A 15273-nucleotide genomic window follows, 5' to 3' on the forward strand; every position below is an offset into this window, starting at 1 on the left:
AAAGGAAGTATAAAAAATACATTTAAAGATATTACTCTGTGATTATTACACTGTCACATACCTAAGGGTTATAAAATCAGATTTCCAGCATCTTAACATGTTGTAGACCATCGACAAAATCAGCTTGGCTGTGGGGAGGTGATAGTGTCATTTAACCTAGAGTGTGATTCCCATCGTTCCAGCAGAAAGATGGCAACGGTTATGGGTGAGGGGAGAGGGATCAGCCTCAAGATCTGGCACTCCAGGGGCCACCTTCAACTCAAGTGAACGTAAGCGCCTGTGGCAGGGTGCACGCAACTCGTGTCTGATGTTTCACTATATATATATACACACACGTATATATATATATGGAGGTGAGCCCAGAAGAAATATTTGTTTGGTACAACCCTTTGTACAGCTATTGGTGTACAGGTGAAGTCTGTGGCTCTGATTTTTGGAGTCAGATTGAGGGGTAGGAGAGTTTGCTGGCCTGACTGTTGGCACAAAGCTATGGAAGAAGTGGTGAGATAGAAGTGGAAACTAGACTGAGCTGCAGTCTAGTTTCTGTAAGTAACAAGTTCTTCTGAATTACTTTGGGAGCAAACTTCTCACAAAGTTCATGGAAAATGTTGTTATAAAATGCTTCCTCATAATTTAACTTGTGTTATGAGTAGAGATTAAAGTCATGAACGTTAAGTTGGTACTACCTTATAGACGCTATTTATTGCAGAAGTTTAATACTGCCTTTAGACCAAATAAAACCAAAATTAAAGTGGTAAATCAGTTGCTAAACAACCTCCTCTGTATTGAGTAGCGAATACTTATAATCATGCATGAGTGGAGCCTTTCATGTGATTGTCTTGTGATCACTAATAATTGAGAGAGATGGTTCATGTCCCCATTCCCCAGTACAGCTGGTATACTTTTTTTTTTTCCTCAGGAGAAGACTAAAAATTGAGTATTTGGGTGCTGCAGGTAAGAAGTGTACTGAAAGCTGCTTGTAAAGGTTTTGAATATCCGTTGCTCTTATGGCGCCATTTGATTAGGGCAAAAACATTGCTGCACTGGAAAAAAGACGGGGGCTTTATAATACTTGTTCAAGTTTTAAAGTTAGTGAACCAAAAGTGTCTGCCTAGCTTTCACACTTTCTAGTAAGGCAGAATTTTAAAATCACAGTAATCCCCTCTGCCAAAAGCTCATCAAAATGCAGCTCAACTCCGTGGCATTATATAACATAAATAATGTCCTTAGCATTTAAGGCTATTTAGCAATAAAGACATGGCAGTCTTTATGGCACAGAAAGAGAGAGAAATGGCTTCAAACATGCCCGCTTCTTTAAAATGCATGCAACTAATATCCTTTAAGTGTGAACTTTCATTTTATGGAGAGAACTTACATACTTTCTATTAGAGGTAGTAAGGGAAGTGTTGCATTTTTACAGTTTAATGCTAGTGCTGTCACAGTCTTTCATTATTCTGGACTCATGGACCGCTTTTGCAGAATACAGCATTAAAATACAGGTCAGCATTAAAGGATTTTGAAATAAGGTGAAAATGCTCTTATTTCTCTTTTGAGTGGGTCTTTTATTTTAGTATCTATAAGAGAACTACTCTCTTCTCCAAATCCTTTCTCCCCAGGAGGAATCAGCAGGGACATTGTAACTTGTTTGAAAGTTAAGAGGCTGAAAAGCTTTAGAGGAGGCATTGTAATCTGCTATAAAACGTGTGCAGGACAGAGGCATAGATTTGGAGTTGGTAGCTCTCCAACGCATAGGAGAAAAGCATGAGATGATTAGATTACTCACAAAGTGTTAATCCTGCAGCAATGAGGAAATTTAAAAAAAAAAAAAAAAAAAAAACAATCCTTGTGTTCACACCACATTACCTAGTAGAGAGAGGCAAGCATCTCTTCTTTCATTGTTGCTTTGGAAGTATAATCTCCTATCCTTTTACTCTCCCAAAGTGAGAAATGGAAATGGAATATGGAAAATGTTATCATTACAAACACAAAGCCTGTTTCTAAAATTGTGTTAGCTGCAAAGCAATGTCTCACCTCATTAAAAAATCAGTGCTGTTAGCTTTCTGTTTTTACAGAAACAGTATTGATCAGAGCCAGAGAAAAATGGTAACATTGGGGAAAAGATAGGGAAGCAGGCTTGCAGTGGGTCCCATCTCACATTTTTCCCAAGTTGCCAGGTCGGCATTCCTATCTATCTTAACTCATACAGTTCGTACAACGAGATAGGTGACTTTCTGCTTTTGGCCACCTAGTCTGAACATTAAGTGGGTCTACCTGGCTTCCAAGAAAATGACAAGTTTAGCATTTTGAGCTAGTGGAGCTGAGGTTGTTTAGTAAACGAGCTAAGGTAGTTGGTAGGGATCTTGAAAGCCCTAAAGTGATGTATCTGAGGACGTTGTTTTGTGGACAGTGTGGAGAACACTGCATTAACTAGGCAGAAGAGTTAATAAGGAGAGTGACTTAAAGAGTGTCTCCTTATTCCTGGCCAATACCTCCAGCTAAGCCACTTCCAACCCAGTCATGCAGACTTAGTTTTATCCATCATAATGATTGTGACTCTGTGCCATTGACTGAAATCTTACACTCCCAGCACCTGTAGAAACTCAGTGGACAAAAGTGAATTAAACTCAGCAAGCAGAAGACATATTGTTTGGTTCTTTCTGACAGTGTCCATGAGAGGAAATGGTTCCTGCCCAAAAGAAGGTAGGTTCTCAAAACGCCAAAGAATTGCAGGTTTGAGAGAGGAATTTGCCTCCATTCACACATTCATCACTGTGCCAGCAGCCAAACCCTGGTCAGTGGGTCAGGACTTGGGCAGGCATTGTAACAGATTTCTTGGTGGATTATAGGAATTCAGAAGTCCTGTACTCACAGACAGACCTGGGCATGCTTCCCATTGCTCGTGCTCTACCACCAGCCACTTGTGCTTCATCAGATGTCAGTCACCTGTGCACCGTGTGTAAGGACATTTTCCAGAAAAAAAAGGATTTTTGCCTTTGTCACATGTTAGTGATATTTGTAGAATGGTGAATATTGGAACTAATTAACCTCCTGGGAACCACAGTTAAGCTTGGGATATTACTGTGCCAATAGATAGTAAAGGGCTAGCGTTCTTACATTACCTGTAAACATCCCTCCTGCATTTAATTGCTGACACAGCACACAGAAAAAAATATGCTTCTGTTCCATTATGTGCTTTTTCTTCAGTTGTCTTCAGTAGAGCAACTAATGTAACTTTAAGAGTGCACAGTTTGAATGCAATAGGCTTCATTGATTTTTATTTTTAATTTCCCACTGCTGGTGTTTGCTACTAAATACTTTCCAGTAGTGACAGAGAAGTGGACTATATCATGATGTTCTGCTTTACATGAAGTGAGTATTCCTTTTTAGCAATATATTGAAACTCAAAAAATCCAGAGCTGAGCTGAAAGCATTTAGTTGAAACTCCAGGCTCAACGTATTTGTTTGTTATTATCTCCCGAGGTTCAGTGCCGAGTAAGAACTGCATTGCTAGTCTCTCATTAGGTGAGGTTTTATTTGCTTATGAAATGGTGTGTGTTATACAAAAATTGTGGATTGTCACTTACTTTGCACTTTATAAAGAAAAGTCCAGAGTCCCTGAAGGAAAATCTGAAGGTTACAGTGGGGCTTTCATTTTGTTTTGTTTTTCACGCACGACCCCCGGTTTAAAAAACAGAATCAAATCATCTGAATGTCTTCAAGTCTGGAAGTTCTGAGAGTCCATCGTTTCTTTAGGGGTTCATATATTGACACTGCACACTAACCCTAGCCTTTTGTTTTCTAAAATCTTGGTGTTAAGAATCATCTCTTTGCTTAGTTATGTATCAAGCTCTATAGGGCTTCTAGTTCCAAGACCCTTGTTTTTATAATTATTACAAAGGGGAAGTTACCTTTGCAGCCCATACTAAATACTGGTTTATATGAATGTTTTTATGTCCTACAAAAATATCTTGGTTCCTGCAAGCAAGTACAGTATATTAGTTAAAAATGAACTACCGTGGCAATGTGCAGGACGAACAAATGGGCTCAGACAGGGATTAGTTCATGTTCACTGGCTCAGGCTTATTTCTCATTCCTGGAGGCTTTTGGGTCAGTCAGCTTTAATTTATAGGTGGAACCCTAGGATCCCCCTCTCCAGTGACACCCTCAGTAGGAACCGTAGGGGTCCGCTGTGGGTTACCCTGCAGTTGCCTGGGAATATGGCACAGGTCCTCTCTGCCCACCACTGAAGTAACAGGAGGAGCAAGAGCCCATTGCCAACATGGGGAAAAGAATACAGAGCTTGACAGTATCTCATGGCTTTATAAAAGTATATGAGCTCTGGGGACAAATCCGTTAGGATGAGTTACTGGCATCTTACTGTTGGAATTATTGGATGTTTACTGTTGAAAGTAAGAAACCAAAGTGCAGTTGTGAGTCCTTCCCCCCTAGAAAGGTTGTCTGCCTGTTCTTTGCTCATTCTGCTTTGAAGTCCTCTAATTAGGCTTTGTCTACTCTATTGGTTTCCCCAAATAAAAGCAGTGATATATTTTTATGAAAATGTTAGTTTTTTGCAGTGCATTAATGGGCTAATGTTCTTACATTATCTGTAGATCTGTGTAAATAAAGGCTGTTTTTAAAACCTCCTGTGCTGTTCCAAGGCTTGTTTGTATTTTTCAAAAGGCTGTAGTGTTGGCGTTACAATGCAAAAGGGGAGAGCACCTCTTTTGATAGTAGCAAAACCAAATAAAACCTTGAGTAATGTGAAGCAGATATTAGCTCATGAGTTACCCTTTTTTTTCCCTCCTCAGTGTACTGAACACATGCAAAGTACAAACAGTAAAGAAGTATTCAGAAATTAATATGTTTGTGCTCTAAGGCCTAAAAGATCCCTTTTTACGTAAAATGATGGTAAACTGTTTGCATTTATTTGTTGTAGATTTGTTCCAAAGTTGTTTATTTTTCTGGTTTAGACTGCTAAGGACCCAGTCTCTGGATTGGTACTATAATAATGTCAAAAGCCGCTTTAAGTGTTTTGGAAGTGCCAAAGTTCTGAAGAACTTATACAAGAAGCATAGATTGGAGAGCGGAGTTTGTCCTGATGTCATAGGTAAGAACAGCTGTACTGATTTCTTCCTAGTTTATCTACTTTAACACACAAGCTGAGACAATGGAAATTCTGAGATCATTTAAAAAAAGATTTTTCTTAAGGCTTTTTTTTTTTTTAAAAGAAACACCTCAGTGGAGAGAAAAAAAGAGGTGAAGTGTCTAGAGAGCTGCTTAAGAATTCAAAGAATATTTAATCTTAATTATGCCAGTGATGCTGTTATCTTCAGTCTGTAAAGTAAATTGCATTTTGTATTCTAGCCCATGTTCCAAAATTTATCTACAATTCTGAGTAGTCAATGAATGAGAAAATAATTTTGCATTCAACATTTGGCTTTGGAGTTTGAAGCAAAATTTGGTTAACATGGGATACATTCAGTATCTAAGTTGACCAAAACTTAGATTGTCCTCACTTAGAGTTTTGCATGCGTAAGCATCTGAAACTGGCCACATCTTATTTTTGTATTGATGTTTGTAGATAGTTAAAAGATACCAATTAAGTATTGACATCACCCTTTTAAATGAAGAGACACAATTCTCCCTTAACTATGGTGTTAGAATGCATCACCCTGTAAGAAGAGTAATTGGAGATATAAAATGGGTTAGAAGACGTTTGGTGTCATACTGGTAACTTTAGTAAATTACTCAAAACACGGCTAGCTGAATGTTTGACATTTCATTGGATTTATTGGAGCAGATACTCTCCTAATGTAATTATTTTGAAATTTGTACAGACACTGTAATTTTTCTATGGTCTTTATTTTGTCTTTTTCTGAGATTATATAGGATGGTAAGTGGACTCTCTAATCCTTAGTGAAAATTTTTGGTGTTTTTTATGAATATTAGCATAAAAGCTTCTAGCGAGAAGCAGCCTATGCACTAAATTCTGATTTATTAGTCTTTTTGCTTTCTCTGTATCAAATTCATTTTTCTAGAGAGGACTCCTTAAAGGTTGAGAACAATATGTATGAAGACAAGAAAATCCGTGTCAGTGAGGGCAGAAGTGGGACAGTGGAATTAAAAACTGTGTGGATGGGTCCTTCAGAACTTTACTGTGATCTGTTGTCTTTACTTAAGCCATAGTCTCACTGAATTTTTCCTTGAATGGAAATGTGAACAATGCAATGAGGAGTTGCCGTGGCATGCTCACTCTCTGTGAGACCTTTCTAAGGAAGGCCTATGAGTCTAAATGTCATTGCTGACTTTCTTCTACTCTCTGTGTGACTGTTAGGTAAACCTTTTGTTCCCTTTGAAGATAAATGCTAGTATACATCTCTGGGTTTTGGCTTATTTATACAGCGTTGCCCTTTAAAATGTAGAATCTATTTCAACCCCAAATGTCATAAATTCCCTGTACTTAACTTCTACCATGTAAGTTTAATACCTAGTAGCTTCTTCCTCTCTCTCTCTTTTACCGTACAAATAGTTTTCTCCATCCAAAATGAATGAGAGGTCTTTTGTATAAAAGCAGTCATGTTTTGTACAAAAGCTGCTGCCATCATGGTTTATACAAAAGGTAGGAGGAATTTTCCAGTTATCCCTCTTCATGTGCTGTGCCACCGTATCTCGAGTGAATATTCCAATCTAATAATGCCTCTGCTGTAAACAGGTATTTCTTATACTAAAGTGCGGTACTGTCTTTTTTGAGCAGAAGGAGGGTTTTTTGAAGGAAGCTTTGAAAATGAAGGAAGCATTTGTGGCAGTGACTCTACATTCTACCGACAGACAGAAGGTATGCTGCTAAAAACTCATTTGATTAAAGCACAGTCCTTACACTTTGAATTACTGGACAAATAGCTTAGAGTGCCGGTAAGTCTTGTTCACAGATCCAGCCATCTTTTAGCTGAAACATTTAGCAAGATACTAAAAATCCTTTCTGTACCATGCTGGAATATCTTGCTTCAGTATTACAGCTAATACATGCTTATTCTAGCGTGATTTTCTTAATGTTCAGTTTGTGTTATTTTTCTCCCATTTCCTTTCGTATGCTCATATAGTTTTTTCATTCTCTTTCTTATATCCTGTTGATGTTTATAGGAAGTTTACGAATTTTCTTCCCATGATTTCCTCCTAACTATTTTGTTGGATTCTAAAATAACCAACATAGAAAAAAATGTGGTTTATTGTATTTAATATTTAAATTTAAGAAGTAACATAGAAATTGAGACCAATTTCTCTGTCTTAAGGTGTTTATTTTACTGTGCATAGTTATGGATTGAGGAAATAAACTTTTGTCATGAACAACACAAGATTTGAATATATGTCCAGAATACGGGTCTGAATTTTGAAGGTCATTATGCAAAATGTGCATATATAAAGAACATGGTAGTTTTATCTTATTCTTCACCTAGGACACAGCATGATGGATACCCTTGCTGTGGCCTTACGTGTTGCAGAGGAAGCAGTGGAAGAAGCTATTTCTAAGGCAGAGACCTACAGTGACAGCCTGGTAACATTTTCCCCCCCAAAAATGTGTTAATTTAAATAAGAATAATTATGTTTCATTTAATTTGGGTAGTGGTACAAAAACAAGTAGATACAAAAGAAAACATAAAGAAGTAGTGACTATCTCATGCCATACCTAAAGAGTTGGGCATGGGTTTTATGAACTTGTATCCAAGACGCATGTTGCGTTTCAGAAGGTGACATGCAATGTAAGTACCTGTAATTTCTTCCATAGTGTCAATAGGGCATATTACCCATTTCCTGTTTTATACCATTTCTGTGGAAAGGCTGTTTTTATGTGATTTTAGCAGCTACAGGTGTCTATTTTCATGCAGGACAAGCAGAACGAGGCTTGTTACTTGCAGGAACACAAGGAGGACCTCATAGAAGAGCTGGCCACAACCATCGTGCAGAAGGTATGGCAAGCATTTTTTTCCCTAGCTTGTTTAATAGCCAAACTGCAGTCCTTTAGTCTGGTGAGCTTTGACTCTGCTAACAGCGCAAAGGATGACACCAGTGTAGGAAGTGCAAAGTAAATGACAAGTTGCAACTTCAGCTATCACAGTATAGGCTTGATCAGCTGCATCAGAGAGATATGAGCTTAATCCAGTGCCTAAACTGATGGCCTACACCCTCAGAGCTGAGAGGTACCTCTCCCTCAGGACTGTGATGTACTTGCTTGGAAGAGGGTGCCCCTGCTCGATGGAATTTTACATCTGTACTTCACTTCCCAAAAGGCACAAAGTTTTCCAGCATAAAGAAGTGTGGCTCTTGACCATATCAATGATACTGAACCTTACATCTGCAACACATACAAAGAAAAAAATCAGTCATTAAAACAGAATTCTGTTAATATTGCTGTAAAAGAGACACCCCAAAAATCACAGAACCCTCTCTGTGTCTGATTTAGGTGGCTTTTTCCAGAAAGCTCATTCTTCCTGCAAAGCTCGTAGTTGGCACTGACACAGCACCAAAATGGAGGGCTAGTGGGAACAAATACCCCTTGAGTTTGTCTGGACAGTCTGGAGCAAGGCAAGACGTGCATGAACAGAGTGCTGCTGAGCTCCCGTGATCACTAAAGTAACCAGTCTGCTAAGTTAATCTCCCTCCATGTGAACTAAGCTCATTGCTTACATCTGTGTATAGGATGTGGCATTTAACAATGTATGGATCACACACCAGAAGAGGAAAATGTTGTTTATAGAGCTATCAAGAAAAGCCAGCAGTGCAAGCAGCTCAATGGAAAATAATCTGCCTTCTTTTTTAATAGGGATGTTAGAAGATTAATTCTGCTTATTGGGCCTTTGATAGTCGAGAGCCTATCTCAGCCAAGCTTGAATTGCTACCACTTTTGTCAAAAGCTGCCTAATAAGATCTTCTATGCCACAGAATAATATTCTGTAGATATTTTGAAGTGGAGTCAGGAAAGTTGTGGAAATGAAGTGTAGCAGGATATAATCTGTCAGTGTAGGGAGACAGGTACTCTATATGATCTTCTCCCTCTCTTAAGACTGTAGGTTTTCAAAACCAAAAATAGTGCCTAGACACCTAAGACCTGTTTGTTTCAGTAGAAACGTGTCTAGATGCCATGGGAGCCTTTGAAATTCCCTTCGTATCTATTGTTTTATGTTTCTTTGCAAAAATTCTTGTCTGAGAAGATACTTGACATTTTGATGCTGATGATGTTTAAAGTTTTACTGTAGGAACAGGTTTCCATGTTTGTTTAATTCATCTCTGATGTTCCTACAGGCACTGATTGTGATTTATTGTATTGATGCTTACGCGCTTGCAAGCAGTACGACTTCAGATGAGAAGAAATGCTTGCAGGTTGTCAGAATCATCCTTGCATGATCTGCAGCAGAAGCAAAGGGAGACTCAAATGTTCTTCCTAGGCAGTTTGCCTTGAGACAGGGTTAATGTAGTTTTGCTCCATACAGCTCAGACAGTGTTTTTCCTCTCCTCCCACCCCCTGTCCCTCTGCCTTACAGATTATAAAGAAGCAGAAGAGCAAAACTGAGCAGGCTGAGGCTGACTTTGAATGGCCACCATCCAGGAGCAGTGGCCTGGCATCTGTCGCTGTCTCAGATCAGAGTATGTTGACTTTTCCAGGGAGCCGCAGGGGGTCCTACACGTTATGGGTGAGTGACTTAGCACAACTATTGATGTCTTCTGATGCACAAAACTGGAAGATTGAAATCATGTATAACTATACTGCCTGGAATGGTACATAGGGAGTTGCAGAGAACAAGCATTAAACCTGTTTCTGAACAAACTGTCACTCAGTTGCATGCTTTCCTAGCACATCGTGGGCCATGGAAGTACATCACAGACATTATGTTGTATTGGTGAGTGTGTTGGGGAGAACTAAGTTTGTGTTATGAGCAGTCTTGCTGCTTGATTTGAATGCTAATAGGACTCAGTGCCTCAGTGTTTATTCCTTAAAACAGTTTTTATCCTCACTGAGCTTTTATTTGGATTTTTGCTGAATGTTATATTTTCTTTTGTACAGCGTTACATTTCTGTAATGGCTTTTTTTCTCCTTAGCCGTCTTAAAGAAAACAGCCACCACCAACAGTAAAAAGTAAACCCAACTGTAGAGCACCGTTTATGTCTTACTCTTACTTAAAGAGTATTTCCTCCTTCTTTCACTTATTTCTCAGCACAATGCCTTTAGCTCCTGTTATAAAGCTGAAGAAAATCTGACAAGCTGCATTAGTAACATTTTAAGAGCAGCAAGGGAAAAGAAGTGAAAATAAGCTATAGGCTTGGATAGGTTGTTTCACAGTGGGAGAGGGAGGACAGTGACAGATGAGTTCCAGTGCATTTTGATACTGTGGTTTAAGCTGCTGCTCTGAAGTGTCCTGCTGCTGCACCAGTAACCAGCTCTCCCCCACTGAACAGAGACACCAGAACTGAATGTCTGCTGTGCCTTAGTTCCCAGCTAAGTTTGCTAGCTTACACTGCCAGTGAAAATAGATTTATGACAGAATATAAGACTGTGGGCCAGAATTGCTGAGATACTTACATTCTTGTCCCCTACCTATTTCCAAATTGAAGGAGTAATGCCTTTAAGCTGCTGCTGCTAACCAAGTGATCACAAATCAGGATGTGTTTAAGCACTTTGATCTGTGGCTCCTTGTGGAACATAAGAGCCAAGAGGGGGAGAGTTAATTTTGTGTCTGACTCAACTGAGTTTTCTTTCTGGAGTTTAAGGACAGGACCTAGGGGAACACGCTGTTCAAATCCTCAGTTATTACACCAGAAGCCCGTTGTTCTTCTGCATTTGGATGGTTAAGCTTGAACTCAACACATTTTGAAATTCTGTTCCAAAGAAACAAGTTTGAGTCCCAAATTTTTGCCAGAGGAAGGCCCATTGGTTTGAGAAATAGTAGAAATATCACACTAAGGTGAGAAAAGCCACAACGAACAGCTGCAAAACTTCTGCAGCCATCAGTCGGTACTAGAGATCCAGATATGTACGGTGCTTTATAAGGACTTTCTACCTCTTTACAGGGTCTTTCATCACATTTGTCACCATTTGGCCCAGTTGTTTTCCCACAGTATGTTAAGGAACATGCATGAATTTGGCCATCTGGTCTGGATTCTCACCTCTCCCATAAATTTAGTTTCTGCCTTTTGCTTTGCTAGAGTTGTTTTGTTTTCTTTTGTCCTTTGAAATGCACAGGTATTTTATTTTTGCTTTGCTTTGAATAGAGGAGAATCTTCTTAGTATAACCAGACACCCTTGGAAAGGTAGCATAGCTCCAGTTGCCCCCATAGCTAATACAGTTATGTTAGCCTATTGGGCTAGCAGAAATAAACCTATACGACCTCTAACAAAGGGTCTACTGGAAAGCCTACTGAAAGGCTCCGCTGCAATAAGTAAAGTTTTCATATTTCCTAATGGATAAAATTATAGAATCATTTTGGTTGGAAAAGACCTTTAAGATCATCAAGCCCAGCCGTTAACCTAGCCCTGCCAAGTCCAACCAGTAAATTGTGTCCTTAAGCACCACATCTACAGGTCTTTTAAATACCTCCAGGGATGGTGACTCAACCACTCCTCTGGGCAGCCTCTTCCAAGGCTTGACAACCCTTTCAGTGAAGAAATTGTTCCTAATATCGAATCTAAACCTTCCCTGGTGCAACTGGAGGCCATTTCCTCATCCTATCGCTTGTTTCTTGGGAGAAGAGACCAACATCCACCTGGCTACAACCTCCTTTCAGGTAGTTGTAGAGACCAATAAGGTCTCCCCTCAGCCTCCTTTTCTCCAGGCTAGACAACCCCAGTTTCCTCAACTGCTCTTCATAAAACTTCCCCTCTAGACCCTTCGCCAGCTTCGTTGCCCTTCTTTGGACACGCTCCAGCACCTCAATGTCTTTCTTGTAGTGAAGGGCCCAAAACTGAACACAGTACTTGAGGTGCAGCCTCACCAGTGCCCAATACAGGGGGAAGATCACTCCCCTAGTCCTGCTGGCCACGCAGGACTGTCGTGGTTTTACCCCAGCCGGCAGCTAAGCACCACGCAGCCGCTCACTCGCTCCCCCCCCCATCGGGATGGGGGAGAGAATTGGAAAAGTTAAAGTGAGAAAACTCGTGGGTTGAGATAAAGACATTTTAATAGGTAAAGCAAAAAGCCGCGCGCACAAGCAAAGCAAAGCAAGGAATTCATTCACCGCTCCCCATGGGCAGGCAGGTGTTCAGCCGTCTCCAGGGAAGCAGGGCCCTGTCACGCGTAACGGTTACTTGGGAAGACAAACGCCATCACTCCGAACGCCGCCGCCCCCCCCTTCTCTTCCCCCCAAGCTCCTTATAAACTGAGCATGACGTCATATGGTATGGAATATCCCTTTGGTCAGTTTGGGTCACCTGTCCTGTCTGTCTCCTCCCAACTTCTTGTGCACTCCCAGCCATCCCGCTGGCAGGGCAGTGCAAGAAGCAGAAAAGGCCTTGGCCCTGTGTAAACACTGCTCAACAATAAGTCCATAGAACAAAAACATCTCTATATTATCAACACTGTCTCCAGCACAAATCCAAAACATATCCTCACACTAGCTACTATGAAGAAAATCAACCCTCTCAGCTAAAACCAGGACACATACAAATTAGTACTTGAGGCAAGCAGAAGCAAGATAGATTAAATAAAAGGGAAGAAGAAACACGATTAAAAGACAGACAGACATGCAGAGGACAGGGAGGTAAGGATAGCAGATCTTAAGGCAGTTAGGATTTCATAATTTAAAACTGGAAATTTATCTTAGAGCAAGTATTTTTATTTGTCTTCTTTGTAGAGGACAATACATGTGGTTTTGCTAGCACAATAAATCCAGTAACATTCAGTTACTTAGGGCAGTTGCCTGCTATAACACTGGCCTTTAGAAACCCATGTTTATTATTGCATTGCATTTTATTACCAAAGTCACTTGCTTACAGCGTGTCGGGGGGGGGGGGGGGGAGCTGTAATAACCCCAGATATAACTGCGTGGTTATACCCGCCAAGCAATTTTTCTTTTAATCACAGCTATATGTGTGTAGCTCATCCATATCAGCCAGAAACTTCCAGTGGGCTCTGGCAGCCCTGCATTACCTCCCTGCTCCTGCCTCTGTGTAGCATGAAGTGAATGCTGTATGCAGAGAGTTTGAGCTGTGTCACCTGGGGACAGCGCAGTGCCAAGAGACCAGCTGCATGAAACCTGCTTGATTGGAGCAAAATCTATTGATCTTCATATTAAGGAACACACACTAACATACACACAGTATCTCCCTGAAATATATTATTGATTGCTTAACTGCAGTACTATGGTGTAGTAGTAGCTATAGATATTGTCCTTTCTTTTTTTTTTTTCCTCTTAGATTTCTTTGAGATCCCTTGCCCATGCTAAAAATAGTGATACAAGGCTGAATATTTGACTTCCCCATTTCATAAAAAGAGATGGATGGCACCATCTGTTTTCCATTACCAATAAGCAAAGGCTGTACAACGTTGGGATAGGAGGAGCTTAGAGCAATGGGAGGATGCTCCTCTGCTCTTTCAGTCCTTTTTCCCCCAATACATTACTGCCACTGAGAGCAAACGACCAGTTGGCATATTGTATCCCATTTAAATGTTGATGGAGTGCAGGCATCCTGGTGTGTTCTAAGTGCTGTATTAGTGGTCTTTATTTTACAGCTAAAAGATTGCATATATAAACAGAAGCTCATCTATAATTTATAGTATATAAAACAGCTAGGGATATAGGGAAAAGGAGGATTTCATTAAATACACATTATGAGGCACCTCAGGGGAAGCAGAAATTTACTGGTTAAGCTAATTATAAGGTCCACAGTGTACTGACAGTTGTTTATTTTTTTATTATTTTTTCCTTTGATTTGTTTTAAAGAGAAGGAAGGTTCCACAAGCCTGAGGTCCAACACTGCTTTGGAAATCCCTGGAGGTTTTGCAGGTGCTCTATACCTTTGTAGGTTTGTCCCAAAGAAATGTTTGAAGAAAACCTTTTTGAGGAGGAATCCTTTTTAGCAGTCATACGACACAGTGGGGAGAGCCGCTTCAGATGAGGGAGGCGTAACACTGTAGGAAGTTGATACCAGCTGACATCAGTTCTTTCCTGTCAACAAATCTGTATCAGAAACATCATATTTATGTCTAATTAATAAATGTGTCATGTCATAGGGAAGATGGAGCTTTTAGCTTTTATACATGAGCTGGGATCAGAAGGTTGCTCAGAGTGTATTGCTGGGACCTACTTCCAATGAGGCAGATGTGCAGTTATCCAGAAGCCCGTCAGCTGGATCCTGATGGGTTATTTACTGTCTTGTTTCCTTCCAGAGGCAGCCAACTGCAGCACCATCTTCTCTGCACAGAATGGGAAAGAACAGTACGCTTTGAGATGGAAAAGGACTTGGTACTTTAGAAAATAATGGGTCTTTTTTTATTAATATTTATTATGAGAAGATCCAACTTTCTCTAAGTACCTTCCAGGTTACAAATCTTACTGTCATCTGCTGACTTTGCAGGTGTAACATCATGGTCTTACTGCAAAAGTGATTTGGGTTTCAGATCAAGACAGCCCTGTCCATGGTAATCTGGCCAATTTCCCTCCTTCCACTGCAGCAGAATAGGAGAGATCTACTTTTGCAATTCTGACTCAGCAATTAGTACTATTTTTTTTAGGCTTCAGGTGGCTAAATAATCAGTGCAAGGCTAAACACGACAGCATTGTTCTTTTAAAGTTGTTTGTACAGCTTGAGTTTGTTTGAGATGTATCTCTAGCAGAAGATTACTCATTCTTGGTTTCATGCACTTGACAAACATCCAAGATGACGGTTTTGGATGCTAGATATATGATCAAGCTCATGCCGGTCTAAATTCAGCTTAATTACACTTACTGCCAGCAAACCAAGATAGGTTTTAGGTCATGAAAGGGAGTAGGAGAGAGGACAGAGAAGGGTGGTGTGGTGGGTTGAGCCTGGCTGGGGGCCAGGTGCCCACCAGAGCCGCTCTCTCACTCCCCTTATTCAGCAAACAGGGGAGAAAAGGCATAACGAAATGCTTGTAGGTCGAGATAAGGACAGGGAGAGATCACTCACTAATTATCGTCACAGGCAAAACAGACCAAACTTAGAGAGGGAATTCATCTAATTTATTACTAGGCAAAACAGAGTAGAGGAATGAGAAAATAAAATCAACTCTTAAAACACTTCCCCCCACCCCTCCCATCTTCCCG

At 40.3% G+C, this 15273-nt stretch overlaps 1 protein-coding gene across 7 annotated transcripts in view; it reads left to right on the plus strand.

Annotated features, from left to right (window-relative positions):
* MYRIP (myosin VIIA and Rab interacting protein) overlaps positions 1–15273 on the plus strand; it is a 239194-nt gene that overhangs the window by 178374 nt on the left and 45547 nt on the right. For all 7 annotated transcript variants that reach the window (XM_054817522.1, XM_054817526.1, XM_054817527.1 and 4 more), the window contains 5 exons: positions 4971–5107; positions 6755–6835; positions 7455–7552; positions 7884–7964; positions 9537–9686. In XM_054817522.1, the coding sequence (XP_054673497.1) occupies positions 4971–5107; positions 6755–6835; positions 7455–7552; positions 7884–7964; positions 9537–9686 (547 nt within the window). The remainder of the gene's footprint in view (positions 1–4970; positions 5108–6754; positions 6836–7454; positions 7553–7883; positions 7965–9536; positions 9687–15273) is intronic.

This window comes from Grus americana, chromosome 2, assembly GCF_028858705.1.
Source record: "Grus americana isolate bGruAme1 chromosome 2, bGruAme1.mat, whole genome shotgun sequence".
NCBI lineage: Eukaryota > Metazoa > Chordata > Aves > Gruiformes > Gruidae > Grus > Grus americana.